The sequence below is a fragment of the Lentinus tigrinus genome (assembly GCF_003813185.1).
Source record: "Lentinus tigrinus ALCF2SS1-7 unplaced genomic scaffold L226scaffold_2, whole genome shotgun sequence".
Taxonomy (NCBI): domain Eukaryota; kingdom Fungi; phylum Basidiomycota; class Agaricomycetes; order Polyporales; family Polyporaceae; genus Lentinus; species Lentinus tigrinus.
Window position 1 is genome coordinate 77,337 of NW_027137911.1, and position 24,342 is coordinate 101,678.

The following is a 24,342-nucleotide window of genomic DNA, read 5'->3' on the forward strand; positions in this document are numbered from 1 at the left end:
CGCATCTGGTTCTCTCCGCGCTTGGGTTATCTGTACTCTCCTCGCGTCGAAGTGTCTGGCATATATCTTACGTAGGTCACATAACTTGTCCATGGTTCCCGAGTGCAACCGGCCTTCTGTGCGAGCCATTTCAGGCTTCCAGGTTTCCGACCGGACTTAGATCGGGTTGGTTAGGGTACGAGTACGTAGTAACGTACCTGCGTGCCTGGGTGCCGTAACGACGTCCAGTATACATGCGGCCCGTGATGACGCACGAATAATTATATTATACGCATAGGATGTCGGAACGTACGGTGGGCATAGTTGCATGCTATGTATTGGATTACTTTGTCCCTCCGCGTATTAGTCCTGGCCTCTGTCCATCGACACATTGATATCCAACGTTCAAACATCTCCCCCCAGTCCCCGAACTGTGAAGCTTGAAGAACGGCTAGCAGAACGGGTCCCGACTCATGCTGCGGCTCGTACTTCTACTCCGACTCCTGCTGACACTGACTCGCGGCCGTTGCTGACTGTGCTCCCTGGACGCAATATTGGACGTGGCTCCATACCGCCGTGCAGTATGGGGGCTGGCGTGTCTGCTGAAGTCCTCGTCGAGCCATGCGACGCCACGCCGACGGCCAAAGGACTCGGGCGACACGCCTGCGTCGCGCTCCGGGTCGCGCTCGCGGTCAAGTGGCGGGCGGATGAACTCCTCGCGCGGGGACGACGGTGTGCTCATCAGAAGGACGCGCTGAAAATCCGGAGTGACGCGGGGCGAAGGTGGGCGTGGCAGATGGATGATGGAGATAGAAGGACATGCGATATATCAGAGATGGGAGAAGCAAAGAGGGAGAGACGCGTGGTTAGCGATCCAGGAACAACCACCGATATGTAGAAGGAACGGGTAACGGAAGGGACGTAGGCTCACCTGGGCAGGCGAGAGACCGTACAGGCTGACAATGCTATGCCTGTTGTGCAGTATCGGCGTCGCAGAAACGGCGGCGCCCTCCGGCATGATGAGAGTCGGCCGGCTGCGTCGTGCCAGGCTGCCCACTTTAACCGAACGGAGGGTATGGCTGTCGTCGCTCATCGTCGCGGACAAAATTGGCTCACTCCTACTTCCAGGAGATATTGCAGTGCGGGTGGCATCGTCGTCGGGTTCGATGTCATCTTCTGACTCCCCCGTCGGGTCGGAAGGAGCCCAAGCGATGATGAATACCCCGGCAAAGGTGGCGCCGCAGCCGTAGAGGAAAGTGACCAGCTGATGGAACGTCGCTTTCTTGAAATCGCCGTAGAGAATGGCAGAGCCCACAATGGCGGACAAGTTGAACATGACGAACTGTGTGGGGACCACGATCTAGAGACGTGTGGATGAGCGATAGAGCGAAAATTACGTTCGGCCGCGGTACCTACCTTGCTATCGAAACGCATAAGAGCGCGGTTGAGGTACCGTATCTGTCCTATGCCCGTGCCAACGAGGACCTAAGGCGGCCTCAGGTCGTGTTCGTGCCAATTGAAAACAGTACTTACGGCGACGACAGGGTATGTAATCCATTCCTTGAAGATCTCGAACCACTCCAAGGTAAGCAGCGTCGACACGGCCTTCGTTGACAGAACGGTGAAACCTCCTGCGTTACTTCAGCATTAGTTGATGACATCATACCCCGGTCACAGATACTCACCGAATAGCGCACACAACCCTACATCGACATATACCAGACGCTTGCCTACCGGGCCTTCCGACAGGCCAGAAAGAATGACTATACCGGCGACATAGGTTATGGCATATATCTCAAACGGTCTTGTCGTGATAGCCTTGATCAGGCCTTCCGGGTCCAGTCGGGTGTCTGAAGGATTGGCAGAAAGCACGACGGTGACTGCTCCAAGGATAGCTATTATGATCCCAAGAAAGTCGCGCTAGATTGACAGATGTCATGTAAATAGAAGTTTTCGATCACTCAACTGTGAGCGTACGGACCTTCCGGAACCGCTCCTTGAGCATGAGTGGCGCAAATATGCAATTCGCAATCAGTGCGAACTGGTGAAGGAGTCTTAGCTGACAGCCAGAGTGCGATAGTCGATTAAATCACATACAGTTCCCAAGGGAGCCACCACAGACGCGGGGGCGAAGGCGTAGGAGATGAAGTTCCCCACCTCTCCGAGGTTCATGAGGAGAAAACCTAGCCACCTACCTGGAGTCAACGGAAGAAGGATAGGAACTTAGATGAACCGCACCATAGCTTCGACTTGAGGTAGTCGCCTTCGCTGCCATCCTGGCTCTCTTGCTTCCTATGGCTCGCATGGGACTCCGAGCTATTGGTTCGGACGGGAACTATGTCCACGGGCATGAGCGCATGCGTGCTTGCGAGGTGGGATCGGTCGGCCTCTTTCGCGTGTTGTCCGTATCGGTTCTTCCGGAAGAAACCCCATCTCCGAGCTGGTGTGCGAAGTTCTGGTCCGTGGCTTGCAACTTCTGCATGCTCCAAGAGGGGTTGCGTCTCTAGCACGGCAACGGCAGGTATGGGTGTAGAGGGTATCGTGCCGTCTTCGCTGGATTGATCTACAACATGAGTGCTTCCGTGTGTGGGCAAAAGCGGTCGCGGAGCCTGTGCGGCGGCTTCCCGTTCGTGCTCGAGACGCCTGTGTGCGAGCTTTTGACAGTTCAACGCCAGAGAGATGAGGATGTTCCCCGCGATAGCGACGCTGATTCCGGCGGCGGTGGCGGTGGATATTTGTGGGAGGTCGATGCCGTCGGGAAGGTCGTCGGGTATTGTTACAGGCATGATTAGGATGATGGGTATGGGCACTGTGCAAGATGTCTAGAGCAGGTACAGATTATGTGCAGTGCAGGAGACAGACGAAGTCATGCAGAGCAGAACATAAGTTAGCAGGTGCGGTGCGGTGGAGGGAGGCGGGGAGCAGGAAGCCACACCCGCGAAGCGAAGCGGCCTCTCCTCAAGCGCAGCCTGCCTGTGCGGGTCCGGCCCGCCGATCGCGCTATAGACACAGGCGCTCGGCGCGTCACCGCTGTCGGCCTCGCTTGCAGCAGACACGCCTCCTGCTTTGTTACGCTCATCATCCTCGCTGCTGTCGCGCCTTGGTCTCCTCTGTCTCGTCTTCTCTGGACTAGGACTTGGGGGTCATACCTCTAGATACCAGCACCAATGCGGACGAAACATACAGCCCATCCGCTGCCCTCGTTTCCGGTCTATTCATGCGCGTTCGTCTCTCCGACAGACTTTGTCCTGGGTGGTGGAGGGGGCCAGTCAAAGACTGGAATTAAGAACAAGCTGGTACGTATGCTTACAACGACTCTCCTCTTTCGGTGACCAATGCACGGGAACCTGGCTCAGCGGCTCTATCATGTCGAAGGAGACGCGAAAGTCGAGCTCGTGGATGAGCTCGAGCTAGCGAGCGGAGAAGACGCTCCGATGAGCATGGCATCACACCCATCAAAGGAAGAGATCGTTGGAGGGATAAATAGTTCTGAAGACGCTCTCAAGGATGGTCCAAACCAGAACTGTCGCGTATTCCACGTGAAGGAGAAGAAGTATGTCCCTTGCAACCACCGTTGCTGCCCTAATGGCTCAGTAGCGTCCGCAGAATCTCCTTCGCAAAAGCTAAGAGTACACTGGCCTTGTCTGGGGTGGACGATGACTACCAAGTGTGTACCTTATTCCTCAGACATGCTGTCGTCGGCCTAACCTCCCATTCAGAGAGTTACCGTCTTTTCTCCGAATGGCAGTCTGTTGGCTGCCGGTGGCACACGCGATGTACGTCCATGACTTGTTGCAATTGGGAGCTCACTGCTGACGGCTTTCATGGTTCCAGCTCTCTGTCCTCGACTATCCTTCGCTGAGCCCGATTGCTGCGCCGATCCACCTGGACAAAGGCGAGATCTACGACGCGGCTTTCTCATCTAAGACGGTGAGTCGGAGGCCAGCGTGATTTTTACAATCAATTCATTTCGTTCCCTAGCTAGTAATTGCGACAACTGTTAATCTCCTCGTCTATGCACTCCCGTCCGAAGACGGGCCTTCCGAGAAAGGGCAACAGCAACAGCAGCAGCTGGAGCTACTGCAGACTATCGACAGACCCACACTACCCGGCAAGGACGCTGGAAGCAGTTACCGCGGTGTCAGGCGAGTGAACTATCTGAATCTAGGACTCTGCCGAGCTAAGGTATTATCTGCGCGTACTAGGTTTCATCCTGCAGACGAGAAGACGCTCTACACCGTCTCGAATACGGTACCACCACGAACACGGACGAAATCGTCACCGAGGCGCGCCTTCGTCTGCAAATGGAACACTGACACTTGGAAGGTCACCAAGACACGCCAGGTCAGTGATCGTGGGGTAACTTGCTTTGACATAAGGTTCGTTCTTGGGCATTCTAATCCACATTGTATATGCTGACTCCTTACTAGTCCCGATGGCAAATTACTGGCTTTCGGCTCTTCCGACCTGAATGTCGGCGTGCTTGATTCACAAACACTCGCGGTACGTCACTGATTGTACCACTCTGTACGCTTCTCTGACCACTCTATCACACGTAGCCGTTGTTGACCATCCTTAAAGCCCACGAGTTCCCGCCGACCACGATACGCTTCAGCCCATCGTCCGACATGCTCATATCTGGAAGTGCAGATAACACAGTACGCGTTGCCACAATCCCGCCAAACCTCGGCGCCACTTGTGAGTGTCGCACCATCTGCTCTAGTCTGTCTGCGCGGTGCTAACCTAGCGCATAGCGTGGGGATCATGGATACTGTTTATCGTCGCCTTGCTCGTAGTGCTGTTTGCTATTCTCGCGCAGCAGATGTCGCAGGGTTCTATCGTCCTGCCCGGTTCTGCCTAGCAGTCTCTGGGGTCCGTTTGCTTCCTTATGATTTTACAGTGTTCATACTTTCGGACAGGGTTTTACGATTCTATGTACCTAGATACAGCACCGTGCATTACACTATACAACATCACATGTAACCTACAGACTACAGAGCATCCTAAAACAATGTCAGCAAGAGCGTGAGCGAGACCTGCACACGAGCGCAACATATCGCGCCGCCTAGTCATAATCCTCCTCTTCTACCAGCTTCCGCTTTATCCCGTTCGCCGCATCGCCAGCACCGGACGCAGTAACGTCCTCCATCGCGTCGTCCCCGCTCTCCTCCTCCTCCTCGTCCCCACCCGCAAACAGCCCGTCGTCCTCCTCCGCCTCGCTCCCCTCCTCCGCAGGGAGCGCCCCTGGGGTAAGCATATCCACGTCCGACGGCGTATGTGCCATCATCGGCGCGACTGGCGGTATGTGCACCTGCTGCTGGTGCTGGTGCTGGTGCTGTGTGGCATGCGAGGCCTGCGGGAGGGGCGCGGGTTCCATGTCCTCATCGTCGGATTCGGACTCTTCGACCTCCTCGATCTCCTCGTCGAAGAGCTTTACGCCTGGCGGTGGCTTATTCGGCACGAGGTCGAAGTCGACAGCAGTGAGGCATTCGGAGACAGGTGGGAGGCGGACACCGTAGACTTCAGGCACGGAGGGGAGCGGGACGGAGTTCGTTTGTGTGGCGAGTGAGAGCATGTACTGTATACGGGGAGTGGAGGGCATGTTAGTCACATATCACACACATTTCGTGTGAGGCAGACCGAGTATACTTGGCCAGACACGCTCGTGCGAGCAGAAGGAGGGCAAGAGGATGTAGAACATAGGACCAATAACGCACCTCTTTGGGGACGCGACCGCCGAACTCCCATCCTACGCGTGCTTGCACCGCGAGCACGACGTCCTCCATCTCGACCTTCCCTGACCTCCCTGCGTGCTCCGCGTACACGAGCGCATCCGAGAGCACCTGCGCGGTATACCGGTTCGAGAACTCCAGCAGTTGGTGCAGGACCCCTGGTTGCGCGTCCTGGACGGTTGGTGTGGACGCGAGGAGTAGTGCGATCGCTCGTGCTGATGGCGGGATGGTATCTGCGACAGCTTGTCGTGACATTGTGAGTAAGCAGTATGACCTTCTCTTCTCCAATGGATACTACGCAAGCGTATGAGAGCTGGACACGAGGATGCGAAAGGTCAACGCGATGGTGGCTGCAGTCTGAGTGCTTCGCGAGCGCTCGAACGCACTGCAGTTCCGCCCGGTTACATACAAGCGGAAAACACAACAGGCTGACTATGGAGTAGAATAAGAGATACAGTAGAATTGTGAATAGCATTGTAAGTGAACATGACGCATGATGCATGATCATCCAAGCACTGTCGTATATCTCTACTTTTCTAGTCATAGCCACAGAGCAACTGTTTGAACCCCCGCAGGCACCGTCCATCCGTCAACGGCCAGCCTCGTCACTGTTGTTTGTTCTTCTTCTTGTTCTTCCCACCACCCTGACGCGCAGCGACGCTCTCCAGCTCCTTCTCTATCTCCTGCGCGACCTCGTCGACGGGGGGAAGCGTCGGCGCCCGCGAGGGCGTACTCGGCACAGACCGTACCTGTACACTCCTGTTAATCTCGTCGCGTTCCATCTGGTGTGCTGCCTGCTTTACCCGGACGGCCTGGACTTGGTGCAGTACGACGGAGCCACCCAAGTAGAAGAAGATGAGGGCGCCACCGATGAGGAAGTGCCCATACCACATCACGTTGTTCCACGCCACGAACGAGTCGTCGATCGTCAGCAGCATGAACGGCAGCGTGCCGTAGTTTGTGAGCAGGAGCGTGATCAGAATGCCGAGGTAATCGTAGAGTTGCTTTTTCCGGGTTTGCGGAGGCGGTGGTGCGCCGCGACCGCCAACATAGCCTGCGGGCAGGACGAGCGGGCGGAGGTACGTGCGCGCGAGGCGACCAGTGGTCTGCACGAAGGCGAAGAAGAAGAACGAGAGGTAGTAGCCAGGTGCGATGCCGTGCTGAAATGCAAGTTACGTCAGAGCTGCGCGACGACAAGCTGATATGTCACGTAGTACTCACCCAAAATGCGCTCGTGGCGAAGGTGGCAAGACTACTCCTGAAGCCTGGCTTCTTGCCCTTCGGCGTGACACGCTTGTACACGCACTCGCGCAACCAGACGTTTGTCTTCATGTTCCAAGAGTCCAACAGGACCTTGTTATTCTCAGCAAACTCGATCTTCCAAATTTCTACGTTCTTCGCGCCCTCCCACTTGGTCCGCCCTCCTGCGGTGTAGCCAGTAAAGCCAAGACCGGTTTGGATGGACGCACCCTGTCGTATTCCATGAACAACCTGTGTAGATGTAGGATCAACCTACTCACCTCCGTCAGGGTCCAAATGGCGTAGTACTTTGTACGCTCGAAGAAGCCGCAGATCTGCAAGAAGATTATGCTGGACAAGTGGACGATGAGTCATGCAAAACTCGCAGGAAGCGCACGAGGGACCTACCGAGAGAGCAGACGTCTGGCCTCAAACTCATCCTCGATAGTCAGGGTGAAGTTGAACTCGGGCCAGAAGAGGACATATAGCCCGAGGAAGACGAGACCAATGAACATCTTCTTGAATGCAACTCGCTTCCGGCCGTGAGGGACCAGCCGCTGAGACAGGTTATTCGTGTTGTTGACAATCTCCTCTTCCTGCTCCTCGGCCGACTTGTACAAAGAACCGGTGACCAAGGCCTGGTAGTCGTTGTAGGTGAGGTAAGGACCGACGAGGAACCCGGGGAAGTAGCACCTATACACCGTGTCAGCACATGGTGAACCCAAAGGGTCGGAAACTTACGCATAACCGAGAAACTCGAGTAGCGTTGGGTAATCAGCGACGCGCTGTTCAGTCTGCCAGCCGTCCAGGTCCTGACGCACACCTTAGCACCAGCATATCTTTCTTACAACCCCGTTGGGCCTACCTCAGTCGGTCGCCTGCCGTCCCATATATTCCATGCAAATGTCGTCAATTTCATCGTTAGAACCATTTGGGGACCAGATATTTCAATGGTTTCGTAACCAGCTTCAGCAAAGGTCCGGATAATGTGGCTGAACTGGCGTTAGCGGGTATGCACTAGTATTCCCGTGTATGTCCGAACTGACCTAATTGTAAGATGCCCCATGGTAAAACTGGCCGTCCCCAATCAACATGAGCGCGGAAGAACTGGGTGGGGTCGATGCGAAATACTCACGCGAATACAAGCCATGGCATCGACTTGGTCTGCACCCTCTGCGCAATGTAGTATGTCCCCAATATGTCCACCAAGAGTTGCAACGCGCCTCCCCATAGCCCAAGTATTGGAACGAGATAGAAGAAAGTGATTGCAACGCTGAATACGTGCTTGATTTCAGGATGAGATGCTGGGATGCGGATGTAGAGACTACCCAAAGGGTAGGAGAACAATAGACAGAATATGAGCTAGTGTTGAGAGCATGAGCACAAGTGTCGCTTGAACCAAGCTTTGACACGGAGACATACCTTGATCTGGTCAACAGATGCGCCTGTAGCATCCGCGATGGGCTCAAAGAACGCGTCCATGGTTGCACAATGTCACCGTGCGCGGTGCTGCAGCTCGAGTACACCAGTTATCGGACTGAGTCGAACAGAGAGGCCCTAGAGCGGCAGACAAGAACTTTATAGGAGGACCCGGGGCTACCCCAAAGGGAGTACGGTAACGGAGCTGGAGAAGGACAACCTGTGCGCTCTCCAGCCTCCGTTCACCTCAACATCATCGGCACGTGGCCGCACACTTTCCGAAAAAGGCAGACTGGGCAGTCGGGCCGGTCTACCTGGTCTGGCTCGACATTGATTCTTTGCCTCATCCTGCCTCTTCCAGTCCTGCTCGGTATCGCAATGTGATTCATCGTCGTTGTACACGATGGGAACTAGTGCATTTCAAAACGAACAAAGGCAGCGTATAACGAATAATTGCCGTTTGGAGTGTCCAGACATTGTTGCCGCGCAGCCTCATGTTCCACACCCGCATCGTCCTCGTGCCTTCAAGTTGACTTCTGCACCTTGAGTTCCTCGTGCGCTCTTGTCGTGTCAAAGTCGCGTCTTGTGAGCCGTATCTATCCTGCTTCCCGAGTATAACACTCACCTATCTCTGTTCGTCATCGAATACTTACCACCTGCGCCGCTCACCTCCCTAACCCACCTACGTTGCATGTCTTACCGACCCAGGCCAACTATCCCAATGTTTAACGGCTTCAATGCTGGGCCAATACCTCCTAGCGAAGCAGAGCTCGCCACACAAGCCCTCAATGAAGAGGCCCTCTACCGCTTCCCTTCCTTCGACGCCGACGCCGCGGTCATGCTCGGTCTCTCGTTACGCAAACGCTTCCGCTCATCTTCGCGTCACGTCAAAGTGCGCGGAATGGTCATCTCCATACAAACTATCGCCGGTCATACGCTCTTCTCGTGCACGGTCGGAAACCTGGGTGGGCCGGACGGCGGGGGCGACGTCAGCTTGGATAGCTGGGCGTGTCTGGAGGTACGTAGTCGAGACTGCCAGCACGCGTATGCCCGCACGGAGGAGTGACTATTGCTGTTGCGGGTGCAAGGGGATGATTGCCGTCGTTCGTCGAACGGGACACTCAAGCTATTACGTCGAGAAGGGTATGAACGCCATGGGCAAGACTCAGAAGCAACTCGGCATCCAGACAGACTACAAAATTAACGGTGGAGGTATGTGTATGCGCTACGAGACAGTATGAGCCCCGAAACTAACGAGCAAGTAGCGTTTCCTATATGGCTGGAGGTGAACCATACTTTGCTATGACGTTACTTGACCGTGGTGGCTGAAGCGGTCCAAGAATGCTCCATGCTGCCCAATCGCAGTGGTAGCGTGCTATTCCGGATCTAGTCAAGACGATCACAACGTGAGTCCCGAAGCATGGTCATTGACAACGGTGCTGATGATGCTTCAAAGCTGGTGGTGACAGCCGTACGAGACTACCTGAAGAAGATCGGGCGGGAGAGCGTGCCTGCACCGCCATCCACCACGATGACCAGCATGGGCACAAGTATGGGCACAGGAACAAGCATGGCCACAAGCATCCCCACTATAATGTCCATGCAGCATACCGGCCATTCGCATGCCCAGTCACAACGCCCACCAAGTACGGTACGCAGAAGACGGTCAAGTTCCCTTGTGCGTGGAGCGACTCACGAAGTTGCCTCTGTTCAGGAGTGGGTTCGTGATCCAGCGTCCCGGAGTATTCATGATTACGATCGCGACGAGCAACACACACAGTTCGAGTCGGACTATAGGGATTAGGGTGAGAGTAGCATACACACATGCCCAGTAGAGGGAGTAGCAAGGAAGAGGAAAGGGATGTCGTCCATCACTCAACGTCGGCCTCTCCTTCTTGCCTGTTAGCGTTGCGCAGCACGCGGATATTCTCTGCAAGAAAGTAAGTTGCATGCCATGGCGATAAGTCTGGTATACGCACCGTGCCTCAAGAAGATCTGTCGCTGGCCCTCAGGAGAGTCTGGGTCAGCATTGGGGTCAGGCTGACGCAGCTCAAAGTTTGCCTCAGCATAGACAAGTGCGCCCTTCTTCAACGTGCGGAGGTAGTTGATCGAGCTAGGATTGAAGGATAGAACATGGTGCCACGTTGTCGTTGGCTGAGCACCCTCAGGCACGTTGTTCGCGGTTGCGATCGTGTAGCTGCGCAAAAAGAGAATTCAGCCAGTCAACACATGGGATACGCGAGGTTCACCATAACGCACGAGACATATTCCTTGTTCGTCTTCGTGTATCGGAGCTCGGGTTCCTTCCCGAGACGGCCAATGAGGAGAAGCTTCGCCATGTCGGTAGAGCGCGAAGCACTTGTGGAGAATGCCTGTATCTGCGGCGTTAGATAGGGCTCGGGGAAGTACAGAGATATAGCGACGTACGCGCGAGGGTGCGCGGAGGGCTGCACGAGCGGATAGCGAGAACATGGTGACGAGGAGCAATGAGAGACGTGTCGCCAACGAAGATGCGGCGCGGCAACAACTCGACGTCGAGTAAAGTCACGCCACGCGTGACGTTACGAGGGTCACACCGCGTAGATCACGGTTCACCGCAGCCAGACCGCAGGCCAGCCGCAGCCGCGGGCGCCGGTTGACTTCATCTCAACCTCACTGTCCGCCGTCGTTCACTGTATACTTCCTGTACTTCTACCACCATGTCACGGCACAGATTTGTACGCAACATTGACATCAATGGTGCGAGTAGTGTGTGATATCGTCAGTGTTCGACGTGCTGAATGGTCCCTACAGAGGAGATGGAGGACGATGTTATATCCGACGGAGGAGAATACGAGGATCTCAGTCAGGAGGACTATGGTGCGTACGACACAATGTTTTTCCCTTTGACTGTACTCACAGAGCGATAGACCAAATGATCAGCGGCTTGGAGCAGATCCGGAGAATGTTGGGCGACGAGAATCATTCCAGGTTGACCGATGCAGATATCAAGCAAGCTCTCTATCACTACTACTTCGACATCGAACAAGCAACGAACTGGCTACTAGGTGTGTGCGACCGTTGACTATTGTCTGGAGTGATACTGACGTTCTCACAGAGGAACAAAACCGTAGGTTGGCGGCCGAAGCGCGGAAAGGTGAGCTTCCATGAATCTTCGCTTTGCGCTTTGCGCTCCTTTCTTTTCTCCCATCTTTTCCCCCACTATTCTACCTTGCTGCGGTGAGGATCGGGTACTCTTGCTACTGGAGATCATACGGCAGCGAGAAGGTGCACATCCTGTCTGGAGATGTTCGCAAGCGGTGCGCTGACTAGGCCCGACCGTTCCAGCCGTCTGGGATCCACTGGCCGAGAACGGGAAGCCATTACCCATGCCACCCCCAGAGGACTACGGTGACTGGTCGCCGCCTTCTGACAACGCTTCGGGGAGACACAACGTCCCATTCGTCCGCTTGACACAAAGCGACTATGTGTCCTCCTCGGAACAGGAAACCACCAGGGCATCCACGAGGCCGGGGAGTCTTTTCACAATTACGGAGTTGACGGAGCGCACGGAGGACAGCAGAGACTGGGGGCCACCCCCGCAATTTCACTATGCGCATCCCCGCGAATCTCATACGACCAATATGTCCTCGGCATCTACGGACTATGGGCAGGTCATCGGTAAGTGGCTCCTCGTGATTGTGCGGACTCTATGTAGATTAATACTGAATATACGACGCAGAGCGTCCGGGGATCTTGAACCCAGAATTCAATAGAGAACTTGACCCACGGCTACATCGTTCCAATATCGAGGTCCCATTGCAAACGGACCCGAATGAAATTCCTCCATCTCCGTCATCTTCTGCCCTTCGACGACTCTCGCTTGATGGCCTCGGCTCTCCGCCCGGTCCCCCGCAAATTGATTACTCTTCTCCTTCGGATAGCACGGTTAGTTCACGTCCGCCGACGGTGCTCGATCTGCCGCCTATGGATAATATGCCGGACATTCCGGACTATAAGTCGAAGTCGAGTCTCCCGCGCGGGCCGTCGCAAGTTTCGCTACACACCAAGAAGTCGATGAAGGCTGGAGATGACGCCAAGAGTATAGCGAGCGAGAAGAGTAACAAGACGGAGAAGAAGTCGAAGTTGTCTGCTCTTGCCAGTTCCAGGTCCAGCGCAAAGTCAAGTGCTAGATCCAGCGCCAGCAGCGTCAGCTCGCGGTCCTCTGTTACTGTTACAGAGACAGAAGTTGCCACTGCGATGACATACCCTGCTCTGCGGCCTGCCGCATCCTCGTTCGTTTCTCTCCTTCCCCCGAGACCTTCTTCAAGCGTAACATCGGATTCGACTACACCATCGTCCTTGACGAGGAATGTGCAGCAGGCCATCCAAAGTGCGCTTGCTCTTGAGGCGTTGGATCGTCAGGCGCAAACTGCGATACCCCCAACCACGCAGTCCACTGTCCCTCCTACACCCCCACCCAAGTCGCCTCCCCAAAGCCGCAGTAAGACGCCATCGGAGTTCCCGGAGAAGTCTCCTTCCCCAATTCCGCTCCCGCCTAATGTCTTTGCGCACGCTCTCTCTTCGACTTCTGGCTTCACCCCTGCTGCCTCTCGCTCACCACCCTCGATTATTCACTCCCCTCCTTCCAGTCCTCCGCGTGCCCGGCCCGTCCCCTCTGCATCTCCGCAGCCTATTCCCTCTACGTCTCCACAAGCACAACCTCGCCAGTTGTCAAAGCTCGCGAAGCTTGCGCAGGCGAAGGCCCAGGAGCATGGCAAGGCCAAGGCGCCGTCGCCCTCCCAACCTGGCCTCATCCTTCCTCGCACTCATACCGAGTACCTCACTCCAACCGCCAATGGTCCCACGGCCACGACGGCGATTACAACGTCGTATCAGTCTCTTGGTGGCTTGCTGTCGAGGAACCAGATCAAGCTTCCGTCCTCGATGGCACATCCTCCGCCCACCAACGGCAGGGCGTCTTCTGCATCCCAGACAAAGTCACCCGAACCGAAGCAGTCGAAGCTCGCGATGAAGAGCAAGTCCGCTCGCGCCAAGGCGAGCACGGAGCCGGAGCCAGAGCCAGAGGAGATTGCTCCTATGGTGGAGGTACCCATGTTCTCGCCGAGCGCGATTCGCTCTCGTGCGCTACCATCAGCCTTTGCGACGTTGCTCGTCAACGACGACCAGGGTACCGCATCAGCAATGAGTTCGGATGGGACACACCTCTGCCTACACCACAAGGCGGAGCGGGAGCATAGGAGAAGTCACAGAGACCACAGCGATTCGAGCAAGCCCCGCAGCCACAGACACAAGGAGCGCGAGCCTATCCTCCTCCCTCCCGGTCCGCTCCCTTCTATGCGTGGCTTCGCCTTCGACGTGCCGAGTCCGGACGATGTCGTAATTAGTGCGCGGAGAGGGACGTCTCTTGGCCAGCGATCGACATCCTCGACCCGCTCCACGCTCACCGCATCCGCGCGGTGAAGGAAACACCTCCATTGTTGTCCTTTCTTTCTTTTCTCCTATCTTCTTTTCTTTTGGGGATCATCTTATTCCTTGTTATTCCTATTGTGCAACGAAGCTCATGTACTAACGATGTTATACTTGCAATACAACTTGTAGCTGCCAAAGAACGCGAGAAAGCGGCCAACAAGAAGGGCGCCACACCTACAGGTACTTCATCGAAGAAGGCACCCCAAGATGCAAATAGAGCCGCAGGTCCCTCCACTGCTCGCATGGACCAAAGCGAACTCGATATGGCGGGGCTTAACCTCAACGACGACGCGCCTGTGGAGGTGATTCCTGAGGAGCCGGCGAAGACCCCTGCGGCGATCGAGAAACTCATCGAGGAGGCAAAGACTGTACTTACCGCACAGGAGAACGGAGAGAAGCGGTCACTGAGCATGGTCGTGGTTGGTGCGCCCGTTTTCTTGCAATTTTTGTCTTTTCTGCCTTTGCCGACTGAAGTCTAGGACATGTTGATGCGGGCAAGTCTACTATGATGGGACGGCTGCTGTACGAGCTTGGGAGGATGGACGAGAAGAAGCGTATTGCCAACGAGCGTGGAAGTGCGAAGGTTGGGAAGAGTAGCTTTAGCTGGGCCTGGGAGCTCGACGGCACGCAAGAGGAGCGCGAGCGGTAGGTCGAGTGGCCAGGGCAAATTCTTGCTGTCACTAATGCTACCTGATCCCCTTCACAGCGGTATCACCATGGACATCGCGCTGCAGACGTTGAACACGCCTCACAGAGTCATCACGATTCTCGACGCGCCAGGACATCGAGACTTCATCCCGAACATGATATCCGGTGCATCCCAAGCTGACTCCGCTTTGCTTGTCGTTGATGCGGCTGTTGGGGAATTTGAAGCAGGCTTTGAGCGAGGCGGACAGACACGAGAACATCTGATCTTGGTCCGTAGTCTGGGTGTCAGTCAGGTCATCGTAGCGGTCAACAAGTTAGATCAGGCACGCATCCCATGCGATTATCCGTCGAAGGGACTTCCACTGATCCTCACATTAGGTTGAGTGGTCAAAGTCGCGGTATGACGAGATCTGCGACTTGCTCAAGCCGTTCCTCGTACAATCCGGTTTCCACCCCAGCAAGACGAAGTTCGTCCCCGTTGCGGCTATGGAGGGTGTCAATTTATCTCTGCCTCCGCCGGCCACCAGTCCACTGCATAGCTGGTATAAGGGTCCCACCTTAGTTGATCTGCTAGGTATGTGCAGCATACATTTCAGTGTTCACAGGTGTCCCCATTCATTATTGAACCCCAGATGCGTTGGAACCGCCCAGCCGGGACATCAATGGTTCTCTGCGCTTCCCGATCTCGAACGTGTTCAAGGGCGCAACCTCCGGTATCGCCGTGTCCGGAAGGGTATGCGGTGGTGTCATCGTGGCTGGTGAACGTCTGCGGATAGTACCTGGCGATGAGTCCGCTACTGTCAAAGGTGATCACGTGTTCTTCCAATTCGTCTCGCTCGCAAGGCTGATCTTCATGTGAAGCTATTGACAACGACGGCGATAGTATACCATGGGCGGGTGCTGGTTCCAATGTCAACCTCACCCTCACCGGAGTGGACCCGATCTCGCTGAACGTTGGGAGTGTGCTTTGCCGACCGGGACAGATCGTGCCTCTGGCATCTTCCTTCACTGCAAAGATTATCGTGTTCGACATCCAAATTCCCATCACCGCAGGCACATCGGTTAGTAGCGCACCCAACCTCATTACCTTCAGTTCAGCACTGACAAATACTTGCAGGTGGAGCTCTTCCATCATTCTCGGGACGTGCCTGCTTCAATTTCTCGTCTCATCTCATTACTGGATCGCTCGAACGGCAGTGTGGTCAAGAATAAGCCAAGGTGAACCAGCCGAAGTCAGCTTCAGAATCAGAATGCTAACTATGATATGGCAGAGTACTGACCAAGGGTATGTCTGCGGAGGTAGAAATTAGCCTGCGCAATGCAACGTATTCTGGTCCAGCATCGAGAGTACTGCCCATTCCGCTGGAACCCTTCTCTGTCAACAAGGATATGGGGAGAATTCTCATTCGACGCGGTGGAGAGACTATCGGCGCTGGTAAGTCGAGGCCGTAACCAGGTGCAATGCTGCTCGTATACTGATGATGTATTTTCCTCGTACAGGTGTCGTGCTGGAGTTGTTGACATGAGCAATTGAATCACTGACTCGGAGAAGTATAGTTCAAGTTGTGCCCCATAAACCCACTGTATCGGTAGAAGCGGAATGTATCGAAGCCAAACCATGTCAACATAAGAGTCTCACTTGAAAGCTTGAGCTGAACTGGTCGTGATTCGCTAGTATCGTAACCATCATCTACTCCAGAGCAAGCCCCAAGTAGCCCTACACGGGCCTTGTGCCAGTGGCCGCCGGAGCGATATATGGGCGCTCCGTTGACTGCGTCTATCCGTGGACCGTGACCGCCATGAGTAGCGTATCTCTTCCTGAACAGCATCCACCGACTTTCTTGCTCCCTCACCAAGAGACTGGCTAGGTCGATGTCAGAACACCACCATGCATCTGAAGCCATATATCACCCCATCCCGCAGGCTCCAGTAGCCTCAAATCCTATCCCGGAAGGTTCCCCGGACCTCGACCTGGACGACGACGCTGCCCTTTCCGGAAGTGCCTTCATCCCAACTCAGAATGTGGTGGATTCGAGGATACGCTGGGCGCACTTCATGTTGGGATGTGCGGTGCTGTTGCCTTGGAATGGTGCGTTGACCGTCGTTCTGAAGGAGTGGCACAGTGAACGGAGCATCGTCCCCTTGTAGCCTTGATTACAGCCACACCGTACTTCCAGTCCCGCGTCGCGGGTACATCGTTGAAGAGCGTGTTTTCTTCGTACCTTTCCACTACGTTCACCGCCGCCAACTTCCTCTTCCTCGCACATGCGACTGTCACCGCGAAGAAGGTAAGCATTAGCTGTTCCTCGCTCCTTGTCCTAGTACGCCCCGAAAGTCTGATACCTCGTTCTGCAGGCTTCTAACACGCGGCGCGTGCTGGTATCCCTAGCAGCGCTCGCGGTCCTCTCCTTCATGCTCACCACGAGCACGTACACACACCCCGCGGCAGGCGGGTTCTTCGCGTTCGTCCTCCTGAATGCCGTCGGCCAGGCCGCCGCCGGATCCTATCTCCAGACAGCCGTTGTGGCGGTCGCCTCCCTCTTCGGTCCCTCCGCTATGCAGGCAGTCATGTCCGGGCAGGCCGCAGTCGCCGTCGTGATCAGTGGCGTGCAAGTGCTGAGCGCGCTTGCGTCTGTACGCGGGTCGAAGCCCGAGGCGGCTGCAGTTGCGTCTTCGTCGGAGCCGGAGGAGCAGTCCGCGTTCATCTTCTTTGGGCTGTCAACGGTGTTCTTGGTGGTATGTGCGGCGGTGCATAGCTGGCTTGTATCGCTTCCTGCGTACAAGTCGGTCGTATCGCAGACGATGTCGAGGGAGAGACTCGATGTGGCGGAGGAGACTGGGTTGTTGGAGGAGTCTGGAAGCAGCATAGACGACCGACGCCATGGGAAGGAGCATGGTCAGACAACACAAGTCGTGCGCATCGCGAAGACGAATGCAATCTTCAACTTCGCTGTCGGTTATGTATTCGTGGTGACTCTGGTACGTGCCGGCGCTGGCTCAGTATTCTGGAGCAATTTGTTGACTCTCTATGCCCGCAGGCCGTCTTCCCGCCAATCACGATATCTATCACGTCGACGAGCCCATCCGTCCACCCGCTCGTGTTCAGTGCGATCCACTTCCTCATGTTCAACATCGGAGATTTCACCGGCCGTGCGATCTGCTCGCTACCAAGACTGCATATCTGGTCTGCGCGCCGTCTACTCACACTATCACTGCTCCGAACGCTCTTCATACCTCTCTTCCTGATGTGCAACGTCCAGTGGGCATCCTCCTCATCCTCAGCGGGCCCCATAATCAGCTCCGACGTCATCTTCATGCTCATCGTCCTGCTTTTCGGCTTATCGAACGGTTACATCTCAAGCATGTGCATGATGGCTGCGCCTTCGACAACGCACAACCCGCGCCTCAAGGGACGCGCGGAGGACGTCGATGTTGCTGCGACTGTCGCGAGCTTCTGCTTGGTCGGCGGACTGGCGGTTGGGAGCATATTGAGCTTTGCGGTCCGGGCTACCGTGTGCGATTGTAATCCCTTCACGGAGTAGATGGATTGTTTATGTGGACTATCGGTATGACGTAGGATTCGCGATAGGTTGGAACCTTGTACTAGTATACCCATTACTATAGAAGACGCACCTTAGTCATGCTGTTCCGGTCGGCATGTAGCAAACGATTGCACAGGAGCAATCTAGAGATGGGTGAGGATCTGGCGTCCGACAGATACCGAGGGTCTTCATGTTTCGTTAGTCATGAATCATGATTCTGCGCAAAAACGACACGACATGACCCGGATGGAGATGGTTTATAGACTGCTCTGACTGGTTCTTCCAGTCTGAGTATAGTACGAACTAGTCACAGCACCCCCTGACGTTTTAGAACTCGGTCATCCGACCGGACCAGGTGAGAGCCACTCACCGAAATAATCCGAAAGTAAGGACAGAGAGCAGATTCAAAGCAAGATAGACGAGCAGAGTGAGGTGAGGCGAATGTCGGGAGGTCAGGGTAGAGGCGTCACAGGAGCACCCGGTAATCGGGGCGCAAGCTCCTTGGCTTGGGCAGCCTGCCGACGCCTGCGATGCTCTGCGAGTCGCAAGGCGAAGATGTCGCGGTGCAGAGTGTACCGCTGGTGGGTCGGCTTAGCAGGCGCGGGGCTCGCGGTCGCTGAAGGCGGGGAAAACGAGCCGGGCAGCGAGGCTTTCTTCTCGTCGTCCTTCGCATCCTTGCCGTCGCCCTCCTTGCCTTTGTCCTTGTCTTTCTCCTTCTCCTTAGCCTTCTCGGTTTTCTTCTTCTGGCGTTCTTCCCACTCCGCCTTCACTTTCGCGATTTCCTCCGGGCTGAGCCCCATCTTCTTCGCGCCGCCGGCACCCACGCCGTCATTGGTACTGCCCACCTGACTTGCGAAGCCCGGATCTGAGAGGTGGGTATCGCAGGTGTACAGGAAGTCTACGGTGTTGATGGTGGCGAGGACGGTGGTCGTGGGCTTGTTGCAGATATAGCACGGCCTCGCGGTCCCTACCGCCTACGCATTGTTCAATGAACATGGCTGCATGCACACAAACTTGCCGAACTCACGCGTTTGTAGTAGAGGTTGGTAAAGTTGGCGGCCATTGGGGTGGTGTGCGGTGTGAGTGGAATGGAGAGATAGGCCGCGAACCCACCCGCGGGAAGAGGGACACGGGAAGCAGATGACCCAGGGCTGTCCCACAGCGGCGGCCCCCAGCGCAGAGAGTCTTCCGCGCAGACCCGCGAGTGAATGTCGCCCACAACCGGGTGCACAGAGCGCGGGCAGACCGCACGAGCACAGTCCCATGGCCCCGCAGGCCAAGATTCGCATCGATCGAGTGATAAACCGGGTGATCAGCAGAGCCGCGGCCGTACATATATCTACGCTCACCGATGACGACGTTCTGCCCGCACATTTCGCGTCTCCGTACCCCAGCGGACTGCATCTCTCTTCTCTTCCACCACCATGTCTGACACTGCCGGAAAGCCCATCACCTGCAAGGCCGCCGTCTGCTGGGGCGCTGGCGAGCCTCTGAAGCTCGAGGAGGTCGAGGTCGCGCCGCCCCGCGCCCACGAAGTCCGCATCAAGATTCTCTGGACCGGTGGGTACCCCCACCGTCAAGGTTCGCCTGGTGTATGCTCAATCGTGGATCTCGGCAGGTATCTGCCACACCGACGAGTACACTCGCAGTGGCAAGGACCCCGAGGTGAGAGATCCGCGCACATATAACCGCTCGAGTCAAGTAGCCGATATGAATGTCTTCGATTTGCCTACATAGGGTCTCTTCCCCGTCATTCTCGGACACGAGGGTGGAGGTATTGTAAGTTACGGCAACCGCTAATTTTACTGGACGATCCACTCAATACAATTTGCTTCTCAGGTCGAGTCCGTCGGCGAGGGCGTCACGAGCGTGTCTGTCGGTGATCATGTCATTCCCCTGTACACTGCCGGTGCGTCAGTTTATCATGTATGCTCTCGCTCAGCCGTACTTACTCGCTCCCAGAGTGCCGCGAGTGCAAGTTCTGCAAGAGCGGAAAGACCAACCTCTGCGGTGCAGGTATGCTCTCTGACTTTCTGGTTCCCTTCCCGTCTGAATTCTTCGCAAGTCCGTGCTACCCAGGGGCAGGGTTTGATGCCTGACAAGTCCGTCCGCTTCACTGTCAAGGGCCAGCCGATCCACCACTTCGTGAGTTCTAGCGCTTCTGCATCAGAATGTTCGCTGATACTCGGAACGTGCAGATGGGCACTTCGACTTTTTCGCAGTACACAGTTGTCGCGGACGTCTCCGTCGTTGCGGTTAACCCGAAGGCTCCTCTTGACCGCGTCTGCTTGCTTGGCTGCGGTATCACCACTGCGTGGGGCGCCGTCGTGAAGCAGCCTGGAATTAGTACGTGCAGGAAGGCTTACATGGTCAATGCAGGATGACTGACCAGTACTATAGAGGGTTCTTCTGTCGCCGTTTTCGGTGTGGGTGCCATTGGTCTCGGTGTTATCGCAACCTCTGCTCTTGTCGGCGCGTCGCGCATCATCGCCATCGACACCAACCCGGGCAAAGAGTCGTGGGCACGCAAATTCGGTGCAACTGACTTCGTCAACCCGACGCAGCTGGGCGAGGGCAAGAAGATCCAGGATTACCTCATCGAGATCACTGACGGTGGTCTCGACTATACTTTCGACTGCACTGGAAATGTACGATGCGTCCTGCTATTGAGGCTATAGTGAGGTGCTAACTGTTCTTCGCTCATCAAGGTCCACGTCATGCGCGCGGCTCTGGAGGCATGCCACAAGGGTTGGGGTGTCAGCACCATCATCGGTGTCGCTGCGGCCGGCCAGGAGATCTCCACCCGTCCATTCCAGTTGGTTACCGGCCGTACCTGGCGTGGATCGGCCTTTGGTGGCGTCAAGGGTCGCACTGAGATTCCTGGCCTTGTCGAGGGTAAATCTTCTTCACCATAGCAATTGAGGCAATACTAACATTCCAACAGACTACCTCCAGGGCAAGGTCAAGATCGACGAGTACGTCACGCACCACCGCAAGCTCGATGACATTAACGAGGGCTTCCACGACATGCACGTAAGTCCTTTAGCAATCTCCTCCCATGGTATATTGTTAAAAGTCATATTCAGGGTGGCGACTGCATCCGCTGCATCGTTGACATGTCCTAGAGGATTGCTGAGGTCTCATGTCTGGATGTTTCGGGGGGGGGGGGGCATGACTTGGAGAAGATCATCAAACAAACGGTGTATCATGGAGGAAAAGAAACGAACCTTGCTGTATCATCTACTGCTCCTCGAGTATCGACTGTGTTACAATATTTTGTGTGTGTCATTGAGCTTGCATCGTCAACGTCTCCAAATCCAAACCACTCGGGCGGTGCGCCGCCATTGGAGGCAGGACCGGACGAATTCGGATTTGATGCGTTCGATTGCATTCCCGTGTTCATCACTTCACCGTCGGCTCTATTCCACGACGCCAGGCGACGCTCGTACAAGGAGGTAGCCTGTTCGAGGAATATCAGTGAAAGGAGATCAGCAGGTATAATTGCAGCGCGAGAGTGGGCATTGAAGACTCGCGTCAGACGACGCGTCTCTTCCTCGTGGAATGCAATAACGGAGTGCACATTCTGAGTGCTACGCGTATTTGGAGTTTCAGACGCAGAACATATAGCTAGGCTCTGCAGACACGCACCTTGAGTTAGGCCAGGTAGTTGTCATGGCTTGCAGTGATCAATGTTCTCGACATCCAGACGCGCCCGTTGAATGGCTGGTAATGGTCGGGTCCCGCTGTGAAACTGCGTCATTTCTGGAGCAGAGAGCAGGGATAGCGGCAAACGTGCTACCACCTGATGCCAGAGGCTAGACTGTAGCTAGAGATAATGAGAATGAGGGAGAGGTGAACTTCAGCGTGGCGCCCACCTTGGGGCAGTCATTTCCGTGAGATCCGGATATTCACGCTTGCGACCACTCCATGATCGCGACACAGAGGTGTGTTACTGTTGTGTACACAAATGACTACATTCTGCTGAGCTGGCATGCTATGCATAGTAACGACGCGATAACGTTCCATGTCGAAGAGATCCTTCGGCTGAAGCGGCTCTTCAACTCGAGCTCCCGCATCGCCAGGCTGCCAACTCACATCCTCTCCCGCATCTTCCTCGCGCACGCTACCACGTTCTACCAACGCAGGCTAGCGTATTTCAACGGCGTCCGGGGCGAACACATCGGAGACTCCACGCACAAGGACTTATACTCATGGACCACGGTGGCCCATGTCTGCCGTTACTGGCGCGAAGTTGCCCTTGGCTGTGCGCAGCTTTGGACGACTATAGTCCTAGACGAACGCGTCAGTCCGCAGTTCACCAAGCTGCTCTTGGAGCGTTCACGAGGTCTTCCTCTCAATGTCGTCCTCCACTCCATTGCCGGTCGATACCACTGTTCCAACTGTAGGGCTCACGTAGCCGGCACCGACAACTATTTCGACGCAATCGAGATGCTCCCGGACATGCTCCCGAATGCTCGCAGGCTTTCAGTCTTCATAGAACGGGAAGATCATGTCGAGATCTGGGGCGCTCTGCAAAACCTGTGTCATGCGACTAAGCTGGAGTCTCTGCACTTCGGAGGAGTGGGCGGAGCAAGCTCCTTCTACCGCGGAGAAGCAACGGTGGAGGTTCCGAAGAGATTGACCTCGCAATTACCTCCTCTCCTATCTTCTCTGGAGATATGGGGAGTGAAAATACTATGGGAAAACCCGCTGTATTGCACCTCTCTCCGTCGTCTCAAGATCTCCCACTATCTCTCCAACCCGGGCGCTCACCTCGGACATCTACTTGCCGCGTTGAGCAATATGTCAAATCTCGAAATACTCATCATTGATGAGATACCTCCAGCCAGGCGAAATGAAGACTACCGTCGTGTTTCGCTGCCCCGCTTGCGACACTTGCAGGTCTCCCTATGCCGGTGGCAATGGACAAGACTCCTATCCTCACTCGATTTTCCCTCCTCCACCTCTGTCCTGTTCTCGGGCTCACCTCAATATGGCTCAGGGCCCAACAAGAACGCTATCTCAGAGAATATTCAGCGGGCAGTCGTTCGATCGATTGCTGCCTTGCTCCGTGACACAGCCATCTACACGATCTCGTACGTTGAGGAGGATGACCCTAATCGTTACCCGCCTCAGCCCTGCCTCCGGATATGGACGATCCAGAGAGCGGATTCACAAAGCTATAGCGCCTCGTCATGGCCCTCTATCGAAGCAACGCCCCCTCGCATCGAAATGAACGCTCGGCTGGATGGCCCCATCATAATGCGTACTCTCGCCGCGCTGGACCTGCGATCTGTGCACATGGTCAAGATCGACGCCCACAGTACACGGCACTCGCGACTGTTCATAGAGAGCTTCCGCAGCGCGACAAATCTCGCTTGCTTGTACCTGCGAGGTGAAGTCGCATTCCCGCTTGGCGCGGTGCTTGCGGGATGGTCTCGACCCGCCCACCTAGATGAAGAAGAGCGCAAACGGGTCGAGGAATATATGACACGCGTTGCAGCGAAGGAGGCCGATTCGCGGACCGATTGCAGCTGGGATGCACTCCCGCCTAGTTGGTACGGCTTCGGCGAGGTCGATGAAATGGCATATTCTGACGTCCAAACCGACGAGGGCAACAACAGACACCTCGCGCACCTCCCTAGGGAGGGTAGCCCCGTTCCCTGCGGTGGCCCGTACCCACTGTTCCCACACCTTGGGACTCTTGTTGTCGAGGCGATCGATTTTCCGCTGCCCTCCCGCTGCGAGGGCCGCCACAGGTTCATTGCCCACGAGTTCCGCCTGTACAACGATTTCCTCAAAATTCAATATGGTTTCCCCGCCAAGGGACTCGCGAGGGGTTTGCAACTGCGCCTCGAGGCCGGAGTATCGGAGGTTGTGCGGGTCGAGTTCAAGGACTGCCAGTGCCTTGAGATGGAACAACTTATCTCGCTGGTGGATGTGGTACCCATAGTAGTTTGGGATGGAAAGCGGCTGACGATGGAGGATGTGCGGAAGAAGGGGGACCCGCGCTGCCACACGGACAAATAATGTACTCGAGTACATGTCTCTCAGCAAGGTGAGCACGGTAGCGTTGTCATTTGCAGACCGACGACGCGCTCTCAGAAGTTGTCATGTAGGGGATCCTGCTCCTCCCTTTCGAACAGGGGCAGAGATGGCGGAGCGAGATCTAGAATACACCCGGGAGCTGTCTGGTTATGTTCCAACCGCTCATTATCATTGGGCTTATTCTGAATGGTACTGGCAGTTGTGCGGCAAAGTCTTGAAATCTCTATGTTTCCTTACTTGGCCACTAGTAATGTCTTCCGGAT

General features: G+C 55.6%; 13 protein-coding genes across 13 annotated transcripts; 7 read left to right on the plus strand and 6 right to left on the minus strand.

Annotated features, from left to right (window-relative positions):
* Window positions 1-764: 764 nt before the first annotated feature.
* L226DRAFT_498211 (DUF803-domain-containing protein) lies at window positions 765-2,765 on the minus strand (the record flags this gene model as incomplete). Its single annotated transcript, XM_067677654.1, has 9 exons — window positions 765-1,035; window positions 1,102-1,339; window positions 1,396-1,464; window positions 1,513-1,610; window positions 1,665-1,899; window positions 1,961-2,020; window positions 2,077-2,170; window positions 2,218-2,393; window positions 2,496-2,765. The coding sequence occupies 9 exons, from the start codon at window positions 2,763-2,765 to the stop codon at window positions 809-811; spliced, it is 1,467 nt and encodes a 488-aa protein (XP_067541198.1). The 3' UTR covers window positions 765-808.
* A 284-nt stretch (window positions 2,766-3,049) lies between these two features.
* On the plus strand, window positions 3,050-4,976 carry L226DRAFT_529096 (WD40 repeat-like protein). Its single transcript, XM_067679527.1, has 10 exons — window positions 3,050-3,275; window positions 3,336-3,532; window positions 3,586-3,646; window positions 3,699-3,755; window positions 3,814-3,909; window positions 3,961-4,124; window positions 4,185-4,358; window positions 4,410-4,482; window positions 4,539-4,677; window positions 4,734-4,976. Exons 1-10 carry the CDS (start codon window positions 3,147-3,149, stop codon window positions 4,838-4,840), a joined length of 1,197 nt encoding a protein of 398 aa, XP_067541199.1. The 5' UTR covers window positions 3,050-3,146; the 3' UTR covers window positions 4,841-4,976.
* A 464-nt stretch (window positions 4,977-5,440) lies between these two features.
* L226DRAFT_423944 (transcription factor TAFII-31) lies at window positions 5,441-5,936 on the minus strand (the record flags this gene model as incomplete). The annotated part of the gene is made up of 2 exons (XM_067674614.1): window positions 5,441-5,557; window positions 5,697-5,936. Coding segments are annotated over 2 exons (357 nt in total), but the record flags the coding sequence as incomplete, so codon positions are not given.
* A 380-nt stretch (window positions 5,937-6,316) lies between these two features.
* Window positions 6,317-8,432, minus strand: L226DRAFT_453714 (MBOAT-domain-containing protein; the record flags this gene model as incomplete). Its single annotated transcript, XM_067675147.1, has 9 exons — window positions 6,317-6,871; window positions 6,933-7,181; window positions 7,232-7,301; window positions 7,359-7,643; window positions 7,692-7,762; window positions 7,816-7,942; window positions 7,997-8,023; window positions 8,086-8,312; window positions 8,373-8,432. 9 exons carry the CDS (start codon window positions 8,430-8,432, stop codon window positions 6,317-6,319), a joined length of 1,671 nt encoding a protein of 556 aa, XP_067541201.1.
* Window positions 8,433-9,090: 658 nt separating this feature from the next.
* Window positions 9,091-10,173, plus strand: L226DRAFT_565487 (uncharacterized protein; the record flags this gene model as incomplete). The annotated part of the gene is made up of 6 exons (XM_067683805.1): window positions 9,091-9,387; window positions 9,458-9,581; window positions 9,635-9,654; window positions 9,710-9,775; window positions 9,826-10,020; window positions 10,084-10,173. The coding sequence occupies 6 exons, from the start codon at window positions 9,091-9,093 to the stop codon at window positions 10,171-10,173; spliced, it is 792 nt and encodes a 263-aa protein (XP_067541202.1).
* L226DRAFT_607999 (uncharacterized protein) lies at window positions 10,103-10,880 on the minus strand. The gene is made up of 4 exons (XM_067685873.1): window positions 10,797-10,880; window positions 10,629-10,741; window positions 10,349-10,566; window positions 10,103-10,299 (listed from the first exon to the last, which is right to left on the minus strand). Exons 1-4 carry the CDS (start codon window positions 10,839-10,841, stop codon window positions 10,241-10,243), a joined length of 435 nt encoding a protein of 144 aa, XP_067541203.1. The 5' UTR covers window positions 10,842-10,880; the 3' UTR covers window positions 10,103-10,240.
* A 110-nt stretch (window positions 10,881-10,990) lies between these two features.
* Window positions 10,991-13,958, plus strand: L226DRAFT_115691 (uncharacterized protein). The gene is made up of 6 exons (XM_067672167.1): window positions 10,991-11,108; window positions 11,163-11,228; window positions 11,279-11,416; window positions 11,467-11,505; window positions 11,697-12,029; window positions 12,091-13,958. Exons 1-6 carry the CDS (start codon window positions 11,069-11,071, stop codon window positions 13,830-13,832), a joined length of 2,358 nt encoding a protein of 785 aa, XP_067541204.1. The 5' UTR covers window positions 10,991-11,068; the 3' UTR covers window positions 13,833-13,958.
* Window positions 13,959-14,083: 125 nt separating this feature from the next.
* L226DRAFT_541990 (EF Tu GTP binding domain-containing protein) lies at window positions 14,084-16,015 on the plus strand (the record flags this gene model as incomplete). The annotated part of the gene is made up of 9 exons (XM_067682102.1): window positions 14,084-14,264; window positions 14,321-14,486; window positions 14,548-14,812; window positions 14,868-15,063; window positions 15,122-15,295; window positions 15,351-15,550; window positions 15,607-15,707; window positions 15,761-15,924; window positions 15,990-16,015. 9 exons carry the CDS (start codon window positions 14,084-14,086, stop codon window positions 16,013-16,015), a joined length of 1,473 nt encoding a protein of 490 aa, XP_067541205.1.
* Window positions 16,016-16,304: 289 nt separating this feature from the next.
* On the plus strand, window positions 16,305-18,197 carry L226DRAFT_549482 (uncharacterized protein). The gene is made up of 4 exons (XM_067682683.1): window positions 16,305-16,578; window positions 16,638-16,777; window positions 16,845-17,468; window positions 17,528-18,197. Exons 1-4 carry the CDS (start codon window positions 16,362-16,364, stop codon window positions 18,029-18,031), a joined length of 1,485 nt encoding a protein of 494 aa, XP_067541206.1. The 5' UTR covers window positions 16,305-16,361; the 3' UTR covers window positions 18,032-18,197.
* Window positions 18,198-18,483: 286 nt separating this feature from the next.
* Window positions 18,484-19,094, minus strand: L226DRAFT_565491 (DUF1742-domain-containing protein; the record flags this gene model as incomplete). The annotated part of the gene is made up of 2 exons (XM_067683806.1): window positions 18,484-19,005; window positions 19,059-19,094. The coding sequence occupies 2 exons, from the start codon at window positions 19,092-19,094 to the stop codon at window positions 18,484-18,486; spliced, it is 558 nt and encodes a 185-aa protein (XP_067541207.1).
* A 361-nt stretch (window positions 19,095-19,455) lies between these two features.
* Window positions 19,456-21,391, plus strand: L226DRAFT_556589 (class III ADH enzyme; the record flags this gene model as incomplete). Its single annotated transcript, XM_067683139.1, has 11 exons — window positions 19,456-19,612; window positions 19,650-19,696; window positions 19,769-19,810; window positions 19,871-19,940; window positions 19,994-20,047; window positions 20,097-20,176; window positions 20,230-20,377; window positions 20,432-20,679; window positions 20,740-20,926; window positions 20,976-21,064; window positions 21,118-21,391. 11 exons carry the CDS (start codon window positions 19,456-19,458, stop codon window positions 21,154-21,156), a joined length of 1,161 nt encoding a protein of 386 aa, XP_067541208.1. The 3' UTR covers window positions 21,157-21,391.
* L226DRAFT_529105 (uncharacterized protein) lies at window positions 21,012-21,872 on the minus strand. The gene is made up of 2 exons (XM_067679528.1): window positions 21,680-21,872; window positions 21,012-21,621 (listed from the first exon to the last, which is right to left on the minus strand). Exons 1-2 carry the CDS (start codon window positions 21,703-21,705, stop codon window positions 21,237-21,239), a joined length of 411 nt encoding a protein of 136 aa, XP_067541209.1. The 5' UTR covers window positions 21,706-21,872; the 3' UTR covers window positions 21,012-21,236.
* Window positions 21,873-21,954: 82 nt separating this feature from the next.
* On the plus strand, window positions 21,955-24,341 carry L226DRAFT_529106 (uncharacterized protein). Its single transcript, XM_067679529.1, has 2 exons — window positions 21,955-21,975; window positions 22,036-24,341. Exons 1-2 carry the CDS (start codon window positions 21,959-21,961, stop codon window positions 24,059-24,061), a joined length of 2,043 nt encoding a protein of 680 aa, XP_067541210.1. The 5' UTR covers window positions 21,955-21,958; the 3' UTR covers window positions 24,062-24,341.
* Window position 24,342: the final 1 nt, after the last annotated feature.